Source organism: Parasteatoda tepidariorum, chromosome 6 (assembly GCF_982258835.1).
Source record: "Parasteatoda tepidariorum strain Cologne lab strain chromosome 6, Ptep-v5.0, whole genome shotgun sequence".
Classification (NCBI taxonomy): domain Eukaryota; kingdom Metazoa; phylum Arthropoda; class Arachnida; order Araneae; family Theridiidae; genus Parasteatoda; species Parasteatoda tepidariorum.
In genome coordinates, this window is record NC_141760.1 from 50,487,652 (window position 1) to 50,510,367 (window position 22,716).

Consider the following 22,716-nt stretch of genomic DNA (forward strand, 5'->3'; position numbering starts at 1 on the left):
TTATTCACCTATACAATCTTAAGTTCCTTGTACTGTAAAAATTTTCATGTACTCAATGAATTTAAATTTCTGCTATTTAAAATTTCTATAATGGCACCACAGATTTTATTTTTTAATTTATGGCATATGTTTTTCAAACATATAATTAAAACAAACATCTGTGTCTAAAAAATTTCTAAAATTTAACTTCATAATCTCTTTATTGTCTTAAATAAATTATTTATCATTGTTCGTATCATTTGCTACACATCTTCTAGTCATGCAATGAAAGAAAATCTGAGAACTGAAAGTCTCTTTTGAATACTTGTTTGAACAAATTATTTATTATCTAGTAATATTTAATTTCTTGTGATGTTTAGTTTTCAAACATTCAATGAAAGTGTGCATCTGCACTTAAAATTTTATATTTTTAACCGATTGAGCATTACACTCTCTTTTAGAAAATAAACTTGAAATGTTTTCTCTTCTGAAGAAGACAGTAATGCTTTTGAACACAGACTTTTATTCTCTATTGAATGAAACTAAACTGTTTAAAATACTTCCAGTCTAGTTTATGGCTAGAAAAATCTTGAGTCATGGTATTTAGCATTAGATTGGATATACTCAATTTGTTAAAATTTATTAGTTAAATGTTTGAAAAAAGCAATTGAAAATCTTTTTTTGTGTTACTGAATGCATTTACTCCCAATGAATAATATTTACTTTTTAGGTTGTACAAGAAAGCCTTGCAATACCTGGAACTAACTTGCATTTAGTGTATCACAGCAGCAGAATGGGAGGATATCTGTCAACCATTCAGCTTAGACTAACTCCTGATGAAATCCCTCCTAGTTTACGCTTCATTCACCTTAGGATTTCAATTGAAGGAATTCTATTTGATAAGACCTTTGAGGCTGCACCAGCTATTAAATTCACATATTCTTGGGATAGAAGAAATATATATCGGCAGAAAGTTTATGGTGCTGCAACTGCTACTGGTAATAAAATTAACTATTAAATTACTTTAAATGTGAATAAAAGTAAAGAAAGCACAAAAATGGACATTTGTGACTCAACAGATTCTTGTTGATGGTGCTGAAACTATAGTATAACCATTTTTGTGCCATTATTTGTGCTTTATTCATATGTAAAACTAAGTATATTCTATCTTAATTTGGATACTTGAAATCTTGCTACATCTTTCTTTTTTTTAAAAATCTCTATGCTTAGGCTGAGAGTCAATGTCCACATTTTCGGTAACAAATATGTAATATTATTATTCGGAATTTCACAACTCAAAAATTATTTTTGATTATTTAACAAAGCGAATTGATTAAGTAACTATTCATTGGGAAAATTGATGAAAAATTTGACTGTTTAACAATTTTGATTGCAAAAGCAAAAGAAAAATTTTGGTAAATTGTGTTTAACTCAAAAATAAGAATTGAAAGTTAGAAATCAGAAATGCATTCTGAAATTAGACTAATTATAAAATATTATTTTAGAAGAATCTATTCTTTTCAATTTGAAATAATTATAATTAATAAGTCGTCAAAACATTCTTAGTAATGAACTATGAGTAACTAATAAAAAAAAATTGAGATCACATTATTTATTTATTTATTTTTAAATTTTACATGTATTAAACTCTACTTATACTGTTTTATAGTTAGTATTAAATAAGGAGAAATACCCACGAAAATGATTTACGCAATTACATTTTAAAAAGAAAAAATTATTCTCTTAAATTTATTATTTTATTTAGATCCTTTTATTTCTTTTTTATGCTTTAAAGAAATATTTTTTTTTAAAAAAAGTCAATAGAAAGAATGGCATTAATATTAAGATTAATATACATTATTAGCAAAATTCATCTCAACACTAATGAAAATACTAAATGCTAACCAATGTGACTTTTTTTAATGTTTCCAGTAATATTACTGAAATTAATAATTTATTTATTAATCCTATTTAATTATAGTGTTTGTTGGTTATGAATATGGTTCTTGCCCTCATGTCATATGGGAAGTTCAGACTACTCAAGTTAGTGGACATGACATGAGTATTTCAGAAATTGGAGGCTGGAATTTGGATATACATCACCGTTATAATTTTCATGAAGGTAAGTTGTAAATTTTTTTTATAGTTTAAAGAAAATTAATATTTTATTATGTTAACTGTTAAAGAAGCTTTTAAATGTGAAGATGATTTATTGATCAAAATATTTTGTGCCTTATAAACAAACTTTAAGAAACATTATGACAAATACACCTTCAGTTAATTCATATTAAAAAAAATACTTTGGGTGGAATGTATTTTAAAAACTTTGTTTTAAACATTTTTTTCTTCCCATGTTTTAAAAGAATGAATTTGTATCGTAATTGTTAGTTATACTCATTAGTTGGCAGCATCCCTTATAATGGAATTTTATTTAATTTTTATCTTTCATTTTAGTTCTGTTTCCAACTAAATTGTCTAGAATAATAAGAATATTTTCCAAGAATTCTGTGTTTCAAACATAGTTTCAAAAATTTTCCTTTTCCATTTTTTAACATGTTTCTTAAGCTGCTTGAAAATAACACAAAGAAACAAGTCTGAAACATCCATCTATCATTTCATCAATAAAACAGAAAATGTTTACTGTTATTTGAAATACAGTCATTGTTTATTGCATTTTGCTATCTAAAATGTATATATGTGGACTCATAACAGTTTGAAATAATTGCAACTAAATTATTTTGTGTATTAAAATGATTTTAATTAAATTTTTCTGTGGATATAATATTATTAAAACTCTCAACATGTATAACACATATGATATTAAAGGTTAAATTGAAAGTGGTTTAAAATTCCTAGCATTTCACTTTATAAAGTAGTAGATGTATCAAACAAATAAAGAATTTCTTTTAAGCTCAAAATATGTATTTTCCAAAGTAACAGAACTATTACCTTTTTTTTCTCTAAATTCTACTTGCTAGTTTTTTGTGAAAATATGTGGATAAAATAATAAGTCTGAGTTCCAAAAAAATTTGTTTAATATATTCATAAAAATTAAGTATTATATAAACAATGTAATTTTTGCTTTATTATAAAATTTCATTAATTATTCTTTAGGTATTTTACAAAAAGGTGATGGTACAAATATTTATCTTAAAAATAAGCCAAGGGTTCTTGTCACAACAATGGGAGATGGCCATCAGCGTGCTATGCATTGTCACCAGTGTGATGGTGTTGCGAAGAAACAAAGACTTTTAGCACCTGTTGCTCTTGCAGCAGCACCAGATGGAAGTCTTTATGTTGGAGATTTCAACTTAATTCGCAGAGTTTCTTTGGATGGCCATGTTGCTACTGTGGTAGAATTAAGGTGAGTTTGTTCAGAACTTGTCTCACGGCTACATACAACTATATCTTTTATTTCCGTTTTTCTTGTAAACACTGAGTTTACATGGCAAATACTTACCAAATTGATTTTAATTATTTAATTACAGATTTTATTGATAGATAGTTGTTGATTAATGGATTACACAAAATATTTTTTTTTACTTAATATTAAGATGCATACACTAAAATAATAATAATCAGCTGCCAATCCTTAAATTATATCTCGCTTCAAAGTAATTAATCAAAGTAATGGCTCTTAAGCAAAAATAATATTCCAATGGAAGAAATTTAACCTTTTTTTAAAAAAAGAAAAAGAACTTGGAAATATACTGTAATTTTAGTTTATTACTTTTTATAATTTTTCTGTAAATAAATATGTATTACAAAAAAAAATGCTATTAAAAATTGCATAAGCTGGGCTCCCTTTTATTTTAACACTTAAAACAGGGGAAATCTCAGTTTTTTTTTACAAAGAACCTGGAAAATTCCTATATCATACTTGGAAAATAACAGTTTTAGAATTGTTAGTAACACTAATCAGTTATTTACATTTAAGTTAAATAATTCTAACATCTGTTACTATTATTTTATAAAATTCTACGTTTTAGGGAAACTTTTTCGTGTTTCCATTCTCTTTCTATTATATGTTTTTGCTCACACAATCTAATATTTGACATTACGAATTAAAAAGATAAGTTTTTTGATGAAAAATTGCTTGGTATAGATAAAATATGGTATGGATTTTAATTGAAATTTAATCAATGTAACTAGAAAATTCTGGGAATTTTTTTTTTCAAATTTGAGTAGGAATTCTGATAAGTTATTAAACTTTAAAAAAAAGGCTATTTTACTAGTTTTTATTAACAATTAAATTTATCATTTTCTGCGAACAAAAATATTAAGCAATCAGAGTCCTACAGTAATTATTTTTCAAATATTTTAAGTTAGAGGAGCTTTTCAGCATGATTATTGTATCTATATCTTTTTAAAACATAACTCTGCATTTGTTAAAAAAATTAAAGTTTCTGTACTAAATAACGATGATTAAAATTTTTATTAACAATTTGAAATAAAGTTATATTATTTATCTAAAATATTGAAACTGGAATCCCCAGGATTCTACAAGCATGTAACAATTGCAATTTTAAAGCACTCAATTTTACCATCTCATTACCGTATAAGTTTTTACTTTGCTTTTTCTACATTAAAAATAATTATTGTTATTTTGTTTTCAGTGCTGCTCAAGTGGCTTATCGTTATCATTTGGCTGTTGGGCCTGCTGATGGGAAGTTATATATATCAGATCCTGAAAAGCATCAAGTTTTTCGAGCTGTTGATTACTACAACATACCAGATGTTAAAAATAATATTGAAGCTATAATTGGTAATGGCGGTAAATGCTTGCCTGGAGACAAAATGCTTTGTGGAGATGGTCGAAAAGCTCGAGATGCCAAATTAGCCTATCCAAAAGGTTATTATTATGACATAGTCGTTAAATTGCTTTTATTATTCCATATTAGTTGATGCAGTTGCCACTCCACAGGGAGAACAGGGAAAACCTGGAAAATACAGGGAATTTAAAAATCACCTAAAATAACAGGGAATTTGGATTTTTTCTTTACAAACTGGGAAAATACAGGGAATTTTGTTTCTATCTTTTGTCTTTTAAAAAATGGTGACTACTCAAAGCGTAATCTATAGGATATTTAACCATGATATTTCAGCTATACTAAACTATTTCATTTACTATAGCATTATTTAAGTATGTTCAGCTGTTTTTCTAGCAATTAAAACTAATATATATAGTTAGCCCACTATAGCTCACGCAAGAGCTCAGTAATTGTTGTTTCCTCTTAATATATCGCTTATAATATGTACAGGGAAAACACAGGGAATTTTTTTTTCAGATTTGAGTAGCAACCCTGGTTACTTTTGATGTCTTAACGTTTTAATTTTTTCTATATTTTCCTTATTTTGAGTTAAAAAGTGCTCAAAGTTATTTTAATATGTCGTAATGCCTTATTAAAATTAACTATAATATGTCCTAATGCCTTATTAAAATTAACTGTAGATTAATGCAAGAAATAATTGTAGTCTATTTTAATTTGACTTTTAGATCATTACAATAAATTACAAAACCTTAAATTTAAAATGTATTGCTTAAAAAAATAGCACATATTTTTTAAAAGTACATGTAAATTAATTTCCTTACTGTATATCATGTTAGCCATTTGCTTAAAACTATATAAGGTTTGATGAAATTCTAATTTTTGAAGGTATAATGTTCAGTATTATTTTATTGATAGAATATTTAATATTTCTTTCTTTTAATTGAAATCTTTTTTGCATAATTCTTTTTACCTCTTGGATTTCAGGACTTGCGGTTTCTGCATATGGCGAAATCTATGTAGCTGATGGAACAAACATTAGAATGATGGATCGTAATGGAATTATTCATACTATCATTGGAGATCACTATCACAAAAGTCACTGGAAACCTTTCCCATGTGGAAGAACTGTTTCAATATCCCAGGTAAATATTATCAAGTTCAAAACATTTCATTTTTTTTATTTATGAGAAAAATCTAATTGAATAACTGCGTACATTACAAAATAGTTACTAGAATATGGGATGCATTGAACTTAAGTGAAAAAGTAATATAACTCGAGTATAACTTTGTGTTTAAGTTGTAAGAAGCTCTACATTATTAGAAAGGCTTTGGGCAATATAGGGCCCATAGTGGCCACAGAACATTGAAAATGTGGAAAAATAATTTTATAAATCTATAAAAATCTGAAAATTTATTTAAAATAATTAAAACATCAGAAATTTAATTAGTTTAAGTTCAATATGCATTGAAGTCCATGAGTTTTTCCTAAAAAATTGGTATTGTCTTGTAATAAAGTTCTAAAAGTAATACAGTTTTAATTGCAAGCATAAGTGTTTTGTTATATATTTTATGTATAAGTATAAGGCATAACTGAAAAATTGATTATAAAATTAGTCTGTAAAAATCTGGGAAATTTTTTCTAAGTGTATGTGACTATACTATTAGCCGCTTTTAGCTAAAATTTTTACGTCAAACTGTTTCCACCTAGCTACTTAGTAAGTTCTGGTGGAACAACACCATACACCATTACATTCTATTGCTTACTTGGAAATTTAGAATATTGTATTCTTAGTAATTTCAATGAAAATTTAAGTTTCTGGTGTAAATAAAATTTTGATGTCTAAATATTTTTATTTAATTTTAAAAAAATTGTCATGTGTGCAATTTTCATATAAAATATGCAGCCTAGTGTATATAAATAGAGACAAAAACTCTAAAAATGTGTATTCATGAAATTTTCTAAAACTTTTATTTTTATAGGTTCATTTAAGATGGCCCACAGAATTAGCCATAAACCCCCTGGACAACTCCCTACACATTCTTGACGACCACATAGTATTACGCTTGACTCCTGACAAACGTTTAAAAGTCATTGCTGGCCGACCAATGCAGTGTCCTATACTACCACCATCTGCTGAAAAGTCTGATATTGCCATCGAGAGTTACCTCGAATCTCCACAAAGTATATCCTTTTCACCAAGTGGTGATCTTTACATTGCTGAGAGTGACTCTCAATTGATCAACAGAGTTAGAGTTGTCAGCAGCGAGGGTCGCATTGTCACCTATGCTGGCGCAGAGTCAAAATGCAGCTGCCTTGATATCAATTGCAAGTGCTTTGATGAAGATCATAATCTTGCAGCCAAATCTCAACTCAGCACAATATCGTCAATAGCCCTAACTCCAGATGGTTGTTTGCATATATGTGACCAAGGTAACTTGAGAATTCGATCCGTCGTTACCTCACTTCCAAAAGCCAATGAAGTTGGTGAATTCCACATATATTCTTCGGAGACGCAAGAAATCTATATTTTTAACCGCCATGGCCAGCATGTTGCTACAAAGAACATCCTTACTGGAAAGACGATGTATTTGTTTTCGTATAACGTGAATACTAGTCTTGGAAAGTTGAGTACTGTTACTGATGAAGCAGGTAATAAGATTTACATCTTGAGAGATTACACGAATCGGGTGAATACCATCGAGAATACGCAGGGTGGCAAATGTCTTCTGGAGATCTCGCGGATGCAGATGCTTCAAAGGTTTACAACGCCTGACAACTTTAAAACATCTTTTGAGTACCAGGGAAGCACGGGTTTGCTTAAGAGCAAGTTGGACAGCTCAAGAAAAGCCTTTGTTTATAATTATGATAGTTATGGCCGCTTGGTGCATGCTGTTACCCCAACTGGCCAAATTATTAAACTAATTTACAATCTGAGTATTAAAGGAGCTTCTGTAACAGTTCTGCAAAATGATAAAGAACTGATGTCTTTGTTGATTAGAGGACTTGATGTTTCAAGAAAGACAGGTTTGTTTGATTTTACATTTCAATTTATGCCTTCAAATTTCTGTTTAAATATTCTATTTTTAAAAAAAATAATATCTTGGCTATTTTATTTCTCTTTGAAAAGGAAACAGGCTTCATCTCTAAATCATCTAGATTTAGAAAGATAGATTTGTTTATAATTTTCTACCTTTTTTATGTATTTAATACTATGTTGTTCTGCTAATTTAATAAAAAATATGTTCAGAAGAAATAGCACAAACTATTTTTAAGCACATTGAAGGATGTGAAACCTGGTACATTATTATGTTTTATTCTGAAATTACCAAAACTTCTGTATTTCAAAATTAGGATAATCCATAAACTATTCTAAAATTGATAATAGTTGAATTGAATAGTTGAAAAATTGAAAAAAATATTAGCAAAACATAGTATGTAAAATGCTTTATAGTTCTAAACTAACTATTTTAGCAATTTGTTTATTGCAGAAATGGAATTTATAATAGAATGTTTACAATTTTATCAATTTATTTTCAAAACTGTTTAATGATGGTTCCATTTTTTGCATACATTTAAATTTCGCTTAATGGTTATTTTTTCGCACTGGAGGGGGGGGGCTGACATGCTTTCATATCATTAACAAATGTTTTTATCTACTTTTGACATCAGCTATCAGATAAAAACATCCTTAACCCTAGGTGACATTTGTTTAAAATAAATGTAAAGTTAATTTATTTACTAAGAAAAATAATTTCTTTAATAATAAGTTTCTTTCTGATAACCATAGTTGCATTCCCCTTAATAAAATTGTTCCAATTTCTAGGTTTGATGCAGCAACGCATCACTCAGTACCAAGATGGAAGCCTTATATTAGCATTGGAAGATTCCAAAACTATTGAAATGGAAACTGCGCCTAGTCCCGTTATTACCGATCAAAATGAAGTTTTGGGAGAAATCTTCCCCGTGCCTACAAAAGTAAAGGCAACTTTAAGTGATGATGTTATACAAAGGTTTGAATGGAAGTATTACTTGAGGAGAGAAGGAAAGGGTAAAAACAGGCAAATCACTCAAGTTGGACGAAAAATGAAGGTAAGAAAGTTCTTGATTTGAAAATTACAATATACTTATATATTTTTTTACCTGTATATTTGACTGATCTATTTAGAATTTAACAAATAAATGCAAGCATTTATTAAATTCTCATTACTATTAGGTTTAGTCATCACTTAAAAATGTAGTATATAAAATATGCTGTAGATTATTCTATTAGAAATTTCTAAAATTTAATAAAAGTTTCTTCATTTATTTGTTTGTTGACGCATTGAATGCCACGCTAATTTTACATGGCTTGCCCGTCTGGCCAAAATGATTTTTGTGTGTTCTATATTGCATTAATTTCTTCAAACTATTTTAGTAGCGATAATAATATAAAAAAATTAAAAGCATTAAAAATTTACTCGAATTATGTGTTCCTAATAATCTTGGCTTCACCGGTCATTGTGGCGCTACGAACAAACTCAGTGCCGGTCACCGGTGACCCCATGGCATTCAATGTGTTTACCTTATTTAGGTTTTTTTTAATTATATTTGGTTGTGTCAAAAGTAGTTTCAAGCACCTTTTATTTTTTTAAAAAAATTCTGCACCCATATAAACCTAAATCTACTGCTTAAGTTATCTCTAAGTGTATTTTATTTTTTCAAAAAACAATTATAAAAAGTAAAATTTAAAATAAATTAAGTTTTTTAATTTCAAGTAGTTTCATTTATATAATGTTCTGTGTTATGCCTCATTACCCTATAGCATTTGTAGTTAAATCTAACATATGTACTTTGAGAAATGAGCATTATGTTACATTTATTTTAACATGCTTTCAATTCAGAAAATAACTATCATTCTAACATAATATTTTCCATTGCCTTTCTCTAATTGTTAAAAACACTAATCTTTCATAATTTTTATAAATGGTTTATTTAAATGCAATGTATTTGTAACAAGTTCTTACTTATTTCTTCCTATACAGGTACATTTTATCCTCCTTTCTTTGATTTTTGTCACTTATTAAGCAATGATTTTACTTTTTTCACTAGCACATGAATCCCTAATGTAATGTGTAATTTTTTATATCAGTATCAAATTTACTGCACTTTAATTCATCATCCTTAAAACCACCTATTGTTTCTTTCTATTTTTTAACTAGTACTTACCAAAACTGATTTGATCTAAAAACTATCATATTATTATACTGATCTTTAAAAAAACTTAGTTGTGTATGAATAAAATGGCTAAGTTATGTATAAAGTAATGTTCTAAAATACCAAATATGATTTTCCTAACAGGTAAATGGTGAAATTCTCGTGGCTGTTGAATTTGATAGAGAGCAGTACAGTGAAATAGTTTATGACAAAAATCAGATACCACTCGTAACAGTTCATTATGACGAACTGGGTCGACCAATACAGTGGCAACCAAGTCAAAATATAACGCCTGTTCAATTGAAATATGACAAATTTGGTAGGTTAGAGCGTTGGGAACGAGGATTGCTATCTGAGCACTACTCATTTGATATTAATGGACGTCTGGCTGATGTACGGTTTTCTGATAGCTCTGGTTTTATGTACAAATATGATGACAACCTTGCTTCACTGGTAAGTTAACATCTGACCAGATATTTTCTGTTTTATTTAAAATCATATATCAAATATTAACTTCTTTTTTTGTCATTTTTATAAACGCAATTGACAGATTTTCAATCCATGTAATGATTACTTCTACTGTTTAATTTAGATAAATTATTATTAAAAGTGTACACACTCATAGAAGGAAATTCTGTTTTAATTAAAATCAAAGCTTATGAACGTGTAATCTATTTCATCAAAATATTTTTTATTAGTTAAGTTTTTTAAGTAAAGAAATTTAACGTTAAAAGCAATCTATCCATTTTTCAAAGGATATAGAGATATTAAGAGAGAGTAAAATTTGAATTTTTTTTTAATTGATTAGAGTGAAAGGTTACCTTTTTAAGGACCTTTAATTTTTATCCATATCATTGTTCCTTTTGTCTACATAATTAAGTTTGAGGATAAAACTGGTCCTAACTGGGTCTACTGAACAAATTGATTCTTTCTCTGTGTTATTCTATAAACTACTGATGTTTCTCTGAAAAATTTTTATACAAGTTTGACCAAGGAGCAGAGCAATAAAGAAGCTAATGATTAATTATTGAAGTTGTAATTCCATAAAGATAGAGAAATAGCTTATTGATTTTGTCATGACATTCAAATTATTTATTTTTTCAGCCTACCGAAGTTATTCTTCCAAGTGGAAGCCGTTACCTACTTCAATATGATTCAGTGGGAAGTCTTCAAAATATCAACATGCCTAATGGTCACAAGCATGAAATAGCCATTCAAATATCATTTGGTTTCTACAAACTTCTGTATCTGTCCCCAGGTGTCAAATTTCCTTATGTCCTGCAAACTAATGAGTTTGGACAAATTTTACTCAAACGCCTTCCAAAGAACAAAGGCAGAGTATTATACAAATATGATGAAGGAGGTATGTTGACTACATTGTTCTGTGGTAATGAGCGAACTGATTTCACTTATTATGAACACAAGTCTCTGTTAAAATCTGTTGTAAAAATGGCATCAGGTCTAGAAGTTAAGATGGATTATAGATATCACGGATCACTGCTCAAAGAAGAAAGGCATCGATTTAGCAGCAGAAGTGGCATGGATGGTGCTAAGTTTAAATACGTCTACGATGGCCGCCTGTCTTCTGCTGTAGTGGAAATTAATGGCAAAAGTTCATCTGAAATAAAATATCGATATAACACTGAAACTGGAATTCTAGAACAAATTCAGCATTTCATCATACATCGTCCGAAAGTCAACAGCATATTTATTCAAGATGAAATGAGACAATATTCCAAAACTATTGGCTTAGATGCCTATGGCAGGATTGTTGTATTAGCTGTGACATTATGGAATAAGGAGATATATTCGTTGAATTTGAAATATGACAATCGAAACAGGGTAAAGCAATCTCACATGAAAATTGGCAGGGAAGGTACAGCTAGTATCCACAATTACAACTACACCCTAGATGGATTTTTGGAGGAAGTTTCCGGAAGTGATAGATGGAAATACTCCTACGACATCAATGGTAACTTAAATAGTGTGTACGATGGTCAACATCAGCTTTCATTGAGATATGATGACAGTGATCGCTTACTTGGCTACGGTGACTCCGTTGCCTATATTGTAGATGACAGAGGTTACATAGCACAGAGAGGTGAAGAAAAATTCAGTTTTAACGCTGATGGTCAACTTACCCATGCATTCCAGCTGCATCAATATGAAACCTTTTATTACTACGACCATAAAAATAGGCTGATAGCTCGCAAAGATCACAAAGGAAATGTTACTCAGTTCTTTTACTCCGATCCCCTTCATGAAAACCGCCTGACTCATCTTCACTATCCAAAGGATGAAGCCACCTTCATCTACATTTATGACAGCAGTGGACATCTTATGTACATCCAACAGGATGGCTTGAAATATTATGTTGCAAGTGATCATTTAGGATCTCCTGTTGCCCTATTCAATGCAGAAGGAGTCATAATCAAAGAAATGAGCCGGACTCCTTTCGGTAGAATGTTGTCAGACAATAATCCAGACTTCTATTTGCCCATAGATTTTCAAGGTGGAATAAGAGATCCTCTTACTAACTTGATACACTATGGTGGAAGAGTTTATGATCCGCTTGGAGCTCAGTGGCTTGTTCCAGACCTGGGGTCCATGCATAATTTGCTGCAAGAGCCTTATAACTTGCATCTTCATAGATTCCACCGCAATGATCCCATTAATCCATTCCTGGAAAAGAATCATCTCACAGGTTAGTATTATTACACAAATTATTAATATTTTGTATTTAAAAGAAAGCAAGTAAAAAAAATTTTTAAAAATTAGTTTTTCTTCAAATAAGTTTCCCTTAGAACTGCTATTACGCAAAATAATTCAGCATAAAATTGGCAGGATAATAATAGCAAGAATAAAAATTTGAAATTACTAATTTTTTTTGTTAAAAGCTATCTACATTATAAATATACAGGGTGACTCTGAACAAGATGGTAAAATTTAACTGGACGATAGAACGCATCAACATGAGCAATATGTATGATCGGAACGCTAGTAGTGGGAATTTAAAAGGTAGTTTTCCATTGTCACTTTTAAAGAATTGATACAAAAATGAAAAAAAAAATTATTCAGAAAGTTTCTTATTCATAGGAATGAGATTGATGTACAAAGAAACTGCTCAAAAGAAAAAGATACAATTCGTGTGCAAAGAATCACTTGTACAGTGCAAAAAAAGGACCACAGAATAACTTTTGATCCAATGATCGGATCTCTACTCTCTAAGACTCAATCTTAATGGCTCAAGGGGGCGATTTCAAATGTGCTAATTAATAAAATCAGGTGATATTTTAAGTTACGAAATCAGACGTAGAAACATACTTTTTTCACAATAAATATACATATTCTTCGGTGGATTCGGATTTCTGACGGACAAGATATAGTCCCAATACTTTGGTCAGGAGAGTGCTCCAAAGTTTGGACCCTTAATATTAATTTTACTTTTTGCATATTTCGCCATGTCTCTAGAACTTTTTAACCGTATTGAAAAAATTTTGCACACAATTATAAAATTCGTTTGTCCAAAGATAAATCCATGCAAAAAATAACTTTTTGTAAATAGTTATTATTTTTTATTTTATTTAATAATGGTTAGAAAAATTTAATTGTAAGGTACACAATATTTTACATAATTTTAAGGAATTTAATTTGCATGTCAAAATGCGAAATTTTAGCCAAATCGGTTGAATAGTTCATGAGAAATTGAATCTCAAATATTTAAAATTCGATTTCTCAAGAACTATTCAACTGATTTTGCTCAAATTTTGCCACGTAAAATTATATTTTTTAAAACAAGACAAAATTATGTACCTTACAATTAAAAAAAATTTTGACCAATTTTAAATAAAGTAATAAATAAATATTTACAAAAGTTATATTTTGCATGGAATTAACTTTGGATAAACGAATTTTATAATTGTGTGTGAGCAAAAATGTTTCAATTCAGTTTCAAAGTTCTTGAGATAAAGTGGAATAAGCAAAAAGTAAAATTAACATAAAGATGTCCAAACTTTGGAACGCTTTCCTGACCAAACTATTGAGACTATATTTCCCTGATTGCTGCTATCCCCTATATTTTGTTTGTCAGAAATCCGAATCCATTAAAAAAAGTATGTTTTTACAGAGAAAGTACGTTTAGTATCTGCTTTCGTTACTTGACATATCATCTGCACTTATTAATTAGCATATTTGTCACCCCCTCGAGCCATTAAAATTGAGGCCTAGTATATGAAGATCCGATCATTAGATCAAAACTTATTCAGGGTGGTCCTTTTTTCTTTTCCTTTTTTTTTTGCACACTGTACATCAATCATATTTCTGTGCATAAAATGTTATCTAAAAAATATCTTTCCATGGAGTTAATTCTTTAAATGTGACAGTAAAAACTAACTTCTTACTGCTTGTGTTCCGCTTATACATTCTATGATGAATATTGCTAATGCCGATGTATTTTATCTCCCAGTTAGGTTTTGGCCTCTTGTTCAGACTCACTTCGTATGCAATTTTTAAAATTAGCTTTTCCTTAACTTTGGATTAGTAGTGAAATATTATTAATTATTTTAATTTGTATTTTTAGATTTGAAAGATTGGCTGTCTGTTGTTGGATTTAATACTAATGACATAATGCCTTCTTATTATCCTGAAGAGACCTGTAATGACTTTTCTAACATCCAAGAATGTTCACCCGCCATATCTGGTATCAGTTGTGCCATCAACTCTCAAGCAATGGAATTTTACAAATTGTCTACTGTTCCAAAGACAGAGGTCAAAATAAGTAGTACATTTTCTGACAAAAAGAATCCACGCCTCACCACAATCCAGTCAGTATTGGGAGATGGTATTTTGCTCTCAAACAATAATGGCAAAGCGCTTGTGAATACAGTGTCTGATGGACCCAATATATTGAGAGATGTTGTGGTCACTGTGTTTAATGAAACTAATATGTTGAATTTGTATTTCTCCAAAAATGGACAAGATTCTTTCTTCTTTGTGCAAGAGGATGCCAGTAGAGCACAAAGGAATTGGGATCAGTTGCAGAGATTGGGTACTATGTTCAATATAACCATGCACAATGTAGATCCAAATGAAGGAAGTAGTGGTCAGGTAGACATAAAACTGCAGAGTCCCAGCATGATTTTGAACATTAGATATGGGACAACAGTCGATGACGAATTTCGTCGCTTAGTTCGCTTAGGTAAGCGCAGAGCTGTAGAGGAAGCATGGCAACAAGAAAAAGACATTGCCATGAAAGGACATAAAGGAATGTACGAATGGTCAAAGCTTGAAAAAGATGAGCTTATATCCAGTGGTAGCATTGCAAAATATCATGGTGCTTACATCCATGATGTTGGACAATTTCCCGAACTAGTTGATGATCCAAACAATATAATTTTCAAAAAAGAGAGCTTGCGGAAGAGGCGGAACAGACCACGCAAGCCAAAGTAAAAAACAGGCTGTAAATTGAGCATGGATATATTTTATGACTACTGTTACTGTTGGATCAGTGATGAGTTCTGTTTCTTCTACTTTTTTTAATGGTCTTTTAGCAATGTCGTTTTCGATCACACATTCACTCGACTGAATGTCCCCTGTGATTCTGACCCATGTTGGGTTGCCAACTTTTCAAATTATCCAATGTACTAAGGTACAACTCAAAGAAGCTTTATGATATCCTGTCCGAATTTTGCACATCGACTTCCAAAACACACTTTTATGAGCTATACTCAGGCGTGAGAGTAACCGAATGCACAGTGTCTGTACAAAAGAGATTTTTACAAATAAAAAAAGACATGCTGGTATGCATTATGAAACATACTGTGATTGTTCGACTGACTATTTATTGTTCGACAGCATCTTGGGCGGTTAGAACCCAAGCTAACACTAGCGATACTTAAAAAGGCTCTTATTCGTTTTACGATGTGTATACTAAAGAAAAGAATAGCCTTTGAAAGCAAGTTTCTTTGCACTGTGCAATATTGAACTTTACTCTTCATCTGATCATGTAAATTAACTTTTATGAATTATCATTCTATAATGATGGAAGTTTCAGACAAAACACTTGTAGAAGGAAACTGTAGGAATTGAAAAGTATTTTATTCTGATTTTAAATTTAATTTTGTTTTATGTATTGGCTGTATTGAAATACATATTATTTTGAATCACACAATTGAAATTATGACTGAAATATCAATATAGATGGACCAATTGTAGTGTGTTGATATTTGTATTTTTGCAAGTTTAAAAAAAAAAAAAAAATTTCACAATAGTAAATTTCTTTAGTTCACTAGTCAGCTATTTTTCTTCTACTATTTTAATTCTGCTTAAGAAAATATTAAATATTTAGCCAAACTAATATGAATTTTTGGGAAAAGTGATTTATGAAGAGTTTACAGAAAACATTTTTTAAAGACGTAAATGCTATTTGCACTTGAAATCAACATATTTTTACAATGCACATTTTTTCTCATTTTACTTTAAAAATGTGGTATAAATAAATGCTATAATTTGTCATATTATTTATCACTATCAAATTTATTGTGTGATATTCAGTTATGCTTTTATCACTTTGATGTTTGCGATCATATGTTTCTCAGTGCTGGAAAGTTTTCCAACTCAAAAAGAAAGAACTATTAAATTATTTTAGAATATTCTTTGTCATAAACTACAAGCATTGTATATTGCTCAAATATATCTAGAGGTGGTTAAATAATTCGACTTTTATAATTTAAAAAAAATTTATGCTAGCTTTTATATAATGTTTGTTCCAATAGAATTGCGAATGTGAAAGCATTTTGCAGGTGATAGTTGTTTATTCCTACATAATTGTATAAATGTACAATATAAATTCATCTATTTTTGCTGTTATATTGTACAATTATGTCATACTAAGTAAATAAAATGAAATCAAGAGTACATAAGCATGTACAAAAAATCTGTAAACGAACAGTATATGATGGGTTATTGAGACCATTTTGTAAATTTATACAAAATGAAATTAATTATGAATTTGGACATGTTATTCGTTTAACATCTGTCTTAGACAAGGAACTATACTTGTACATTATATGTCTTGTATACAAATATTGTACTCTTTTGGAATAAATCACTAACATGCCCTCACTCATTCTGGCATGTTCTGGTATGGGGTAAAAAATTTATACACAATTACTAAATCAAACATCACATCTCTACAGACACTACAGCTTTTGCATTCTCATTTTTATTTGAACAAATCTTATATTTTAGACTACGAAAATAATTCAAATAAAGGCAATTGATCTTTTCTAAAATCATTTAAATCTCAATTTCTGTTTATTTGAAAAACTTTTTTTATTTAAAAATACAGTACTACTTAATTTATGTTGTTTTAATTTACTTTTTTGAAAAAAAATTAAAACACTAAAATTGAGCTTTTTAAATTTAATAGAGAAAAGCGATTTGAAATTTAAGAGTAATTAGCACAGCTTTAATTTTTAAAAAAAAATTATACAAAGGTTGTTTCTCAGTTCCTGAAATGCTAATATATTAAAAATTTCAGTTCTGATATTTTCTCAACCCTAGTGGATAAAACTAATTTATTTCAACAGTATACAATTCCACATGAATCCTTTTAGTAAACAAAGTTGTCTATGAGAATCAATAGATACTGAGGAAATGCTTAAACAAATAACGTTACTTATTATGGTATTGAATAAAACAAGGTTGAGTTGCATATTTATTTGAAATTTTTAATGATAAAGGTTAATTAAAATCAAATAAAAAAAATTTAAAAATCAATGATGTACTCTTTATTTATTTCTGCAATTATTATATTGTTAGAATAAAGAATACTACATATTAAATTTTCTTCTTGATATGAGTTAGAAAACTTTTTCAGCATTCTTTTTTTTTAATGCCTGTTTGAAATGATTTATCAGTATTTTATTAGTATTAGTTAAAGGTGGGAGCAAACGAGGAAGAAATTTATTCCCACCTTCAATTAAATCTTTGTACATGAGTTATATTTTGTATGCATGTATGTGAGGCTGTATGGTTCTATAAAAGGATACTGGTGCTGCTGCACAACCCACAGGGTAATAGAAAGATTATTCTTTTTATGCTATGATTGTTGAAAAGCAAAAAAAAAAACTGAACATTTTCAGTGATCTCTTTTTTTCCAAGTTTGTAAAATAATAGTGCACAATCAGGTCTGCAAATTTATATTTGATTAATAAAAGTCATGTATGTTAATAAACTGTATATTAAATTTTTAATGTCTTTAGTTGTCTTTTTTTTCAATAGTATTTTTCTTTCTGTTCATGTGAGGCATTTTAGCTTTAAAACCATCAATGGGATACCTGCAAGTGATTTAGTTTGGGTATCTCGATCCTGATTGGTTGTTGAAATGTGGCATTTGTTTATATTAGAAACCGTTCTTTCCAGTCTATTTCGAGTAAGCCAAGCCCGTCAAGTATCAATTCTCGTAAGTGGCACAGTCTAAATTCTTCCACAAAGATTCTTTCTTAAAGATTTCACTATATATTTACATAGAGACTTAACACAAAGACAGGCATGAAGCCATGTGGAACATAATGAAATTAATTATGCATCGAAGTTGCCTGGTACGCAAAACAAAAATAAATCTAAGTTAAATAAGTTGCCGAGAAAGAATTATATTTCAACTAGTTCGATATGGCTCTGTATATGATTAACTTGTCGTTAATTAACATGCTAACTTATGTAGAGAAACTTGCTCAACTTTAATATGCCATTTTGCTGATAAAGATTAGAAGGCGCTGTCGACATGGGTCACATGTGTGGGCATGAGAGCTCTTCTTGAAGTGCAAGTGCCCAGTTGACTTATTTTTCTTTCAAATTATAATTTTTGTTTTAAATTGTATTTATTATCCTCATTGAGATTTTATTTTATCCTAAAACTATTATTTTTTTTTTAAAATATTAATTTTACATATATATAATCAGAATGGTCTTTTTTTTAACAATTTTATGAAACGAAAGTTCTGCAGATATTTGTTATTTTTTTTTAATAAACATAGCTCAAATACAGTATAAAATAGGTGCCATAAAATATTTTCCCACCGATTATTAAAAGAGATAAATTCTAATTTTGGTAATTGAAGCAGCTTGCATCAAAATCAACTATTCAAAGAAGTTTTTAAATTTAGGTTTATCTTTCAAAATTATTACGGACAATTATCAATTATTTTAAAAAATAAAAATATTTTCGGAAATTCTAATACTTTTTCTGGATAACTTCTGAAAAAGAAGTTTGTTCTGAAACCAAAGGCAGCTTTACTCAATTCTTGTCAATTTGAAAGCTGCTTCACTCAATTATTGTTAACTACTTACGTTACAGTACTATTTAACTTTCAATCAAAAATCTTTTTCTTTTTAATTATTTTGCATTCTCTAAGCCAGCAGTTCCTATTCGCTATGGATCCCTAAATAATCGATCTTCTTTTTGCGGATTCCCAACTTTGTAAATAAAGTATATAAAGACAATTGTAAACGTATTAACCTATAAAAGTCTACTATATTTTGAAATAAAGAAGATCGAAATTTTTTTTCGTTATACCATTATATCTTAAAATATGTTTTATGTTTGACAGTTGAATTCACAGCCCTGAAACTGAATATAGTCTCGTAATGAATTTGTTTTTATTGAAATGAAAACTTAAAAGAACAGCTCAAAATAGTTATTAGGGAAACATAATTCTTCATTAACGTATTTTATTATGATTTGAAATGCTAACGTAATTTTTTTTTAAAATAATAATTTCCATAACTAATTTCCATTCTATATATTGTTATTAAAAATATATATAATTAAAAAAAATCATGCCATTTTTTTCCATTGGCATTTTACTTTAATTTCATAACGATAACTCAATTACTAAATGAATAACGGATTTTTAACTAGATCTAAATGTTTTCGTTAATAATTTCGTCGGGTTTCGAAATTGTTGGGGGGGAAAACTGGTTAAAAAATTCCTTACTATTGCTCTTGAAGTCTTTCACAGTATCAACATTTGGGAATCGCTGCTTTAAGCAATGTTGTTTAAAAGAAAATATTTTGTTTCGTAATTGATTGGTATAAAATCTCACATAACCAAAAAATAGCAAAACTGTAAGATCTGAGAAAATCCTTTAAACCTGCTTTAGATTTACCTTCTGATAATTAAGATCTTTAACTATGGGACAACTTTGTGATCTTTGATTTTTGTAATTTTAATATTTTGCATTTTAGACTTTATAGCACTTACAATAACATAATTGAGAATATTTAATTGAGAATTTTAATAATTGGGAAATATTTTTTTTTTACTATTTTAATAATTACACATTTAATAGCTTTAATTTTTTTTAACCATTCTTAGTCCTGTTATAATTAAATTGAACTAATTATTTAGTTTTTATCACATTTTTAATGTAATGGCTAACTTTTCTTAATTCTATTCAAATGTATAATTCATTAATTCAGTGTAGAGACAAATCGAATATCAAAATCTATTTTTAATTTTATTTCTTCAAACTACTTTATTTCTCTAACCACCAAAATTCTTCGATTAAAGGGTTATATACAATTCCAACTGTATTTTTGGTGATTAAGTAGTAGCCAGAGTATTTAATATTAATAACACAAGGTTGGCTTTCGTTTTGGCTATATTGTCTACCGATAACTCGCCAAATTTTGGCTCTTTTCCCATGCTCCTAAGCTTCCGTTAGCATTGCCTGGAAATTTGATTTTCTTGGCATTATCACTGGGAGGGGATGTTCGATGACCCCTCTGTCGCGCAGTTAATTTACTCAGTGTCACAAAAATGTTATATAAAAATATATGCCTAAGAAAAAACAATGCAAAAATAAGATTATTTTTTTATTTTGTTAACATAATTTGTTTTTCATATTGCATTGCATTTATTTTCACAAAATATTGCATCTAAAATGTAGATTACATTTGAGTTAACTAACAGCACTCGAACATTGTTTGCAACTTACTACTTTAAAAGTGAAATAATAAATATTTCGCATAAGCAGCCAAACATTTATTATTTGAAATTAAATCCAAGATTCATTCGCTTTCAAAAAAAGTACTTTTGATTGATATTAATAAATATTTTGAAAATGTGTTATACACATTATTAATACAAAAAATATATATATTTATATTAGATATTTTAAACTACTGTGAAACAAAAGAGATTCAAAAAACTTTTAATAAATCAAATAACATTTTGAACATTACATTTAATTAAGTGCTTTAAAAATGCAATAACATATAATGGCATTAGCAGTTTTTTATTAGTTTTTCGCAGACAATTAACTATATTTATTTTCTTATGCTGCATTTTTAATTAATTAAAATCAGTAATAATTCATTTATTCTCCAAAAAAAATTTTGATTTACAAAAAATAAATGTTTTGAAAAAATTTTATGTCTATTATTCATTTTAAATATCAAAATTGATATTAAGTAACTTAAAGCTGCAATGAAATAAAAGAACTCATTTAAAAAAAATTCTTAAATTTTAGCAAGAAAACAAATGGAATTCGTTTATTTTTAATACTGTTAGTATTGTACATAAAATACAATTAATAAGTTAATAGTAATAATAAGGAAAGAGATGAAATGATTATTATTATAAGATTGAAAAATATTAATTATAACCAGTTTATAATAAAAATTGGAGAATATGCTTCCTGAGAGACATGAAGATTAAAATGAGATTAATTAACATTTTTTTTAAAAAACTATAAATGTTTATTCAAAAGTAAATTTATTATTTACTTTCACTAATTCTCTAAATAAGAAAGAAAAGTCCTTTACAAAAATACAAATTCTACGTTTAATATTTAGCTTTTGACATACTGCCTTATTTTCTTTCTTTCTTTTTTTTTCCTGATAAAATTTCTTTTATCACTTTCACTTAGATAAATGTGAAGAGTACTTCAATTTTGAAAAGAATTAGATAATGATAAGAGTAAAAATCTGCTTTCTTCCTATTTCCTGAGCCCTGAGCTTTAAATGCGATTTTTTTTTAAATTCGAAACATGCAGGTTAGAAAAAAAATAAATGAGAAAAAAAAATTAAAACAAATTGAATTTAATTAATTATATTCTTAATTAATTTTAATTGTTGCATAAAAAATTTTAAATTTTAATTTCTAATACTTTTTACAAATTTTAGGAATATATTGTAATTACTATTCCCACTACATTCAAATATTAAGTTACTTATACGTCAAAAAACTGTCCAAAAGAACCAAATTCCTTACATTTCTTATAATTTTTCATTAAAATCAAATACTTCATCAACAAACAAATTGTATTTTTACATATACTATCGCTATGTAAAGACATTCAAACAGGAAGAAAAAAATTATTGTTTAACTTATAAAATTTTACCACATGTTGTCTAATAAACAAGACGCCGTGTCTAAGAATTCTTAAAAAGAGTCCTTTTAAATAACGAAATATTGTTCAAATGCGTAACTCTTGATTTACAACAAAAAAAGCAAATTTAAGAATCAAGATTTGTAATTTCCATTCTATATTCGTTCTTTCTTTTGTCCATTGCTCATATTCGTTCGTTCTCCTCTCATTGCTTCGCCCCTCCAAAGAAAATTTCCATTTCACTTACATTTAGAACAGAAAATAGTACTTCTTTAGCTTTTACAGGAATTAGAATAATAATGACCAGGAAAAAAAATTATGTTCGCTGAATGAGAACACCATAAGAAAGAGCCATTGCAGAGGTACTTCGTTTAT

At 28.5% G+C, this 22,716-nt stretch overlaps 1 protein-coding gene across 7 annotated transcripts in view; it reads left to right on the forward strand.

The window, feature by feature from the left end:
* The window catches only part of LOC107447687 (teneurin-m), a 402,481-nt gene extending 384,281 nt beyond the window's left edge, over window positions 1–18,200 (forward strand). For all 7 annotated transcript variants that reach the window (XM_087165830.1, XM_043040120.3, XM_087165832.1 and 4 more), the window contains 10 exons: window positions 710–977; window positions 1,961–2,101; window positions 3,094–3,343; window positions 4,596–4,831; window positions 5,736–5,893; window positions 6,732–7,776; window positions 8,576–8,841; window positions 10,090–10,398; window positions 11,050–12,649; window positions 14,525–18,200. In XM_087165830.1, the coding sequence (XP_087021956.1) occupies window positions 710–977; window positions 1,961–2,101; window positions 3,094–3,343; window positions 4,596–4,831; window positions 5,736–5,893; window positions 6,732–7,776; window positions 8,576–8,841; window positions 10,090–10,398; window positions 11,050–12,649; window positions 14,525–15,393 (5,142 nt within the window). In that variant the 3' untranslated portion in view covers window positions 15,394–18,200. The remainder of the gene's footprint in view (window positions 1–709; window positions 978–1,960; window positions 2,102–3,093; window positions 3,344–4,595; window positions 4,832–5,735; window positions 5,894–6,731; window positions 7,777–8,575; window positions 8,842–10,089; window positions 10,399–11,049; window positions 12,650–14,524) is intronic.
* Window positions 18,201–22,716: the final 4,516 nt, after the last annotated feature.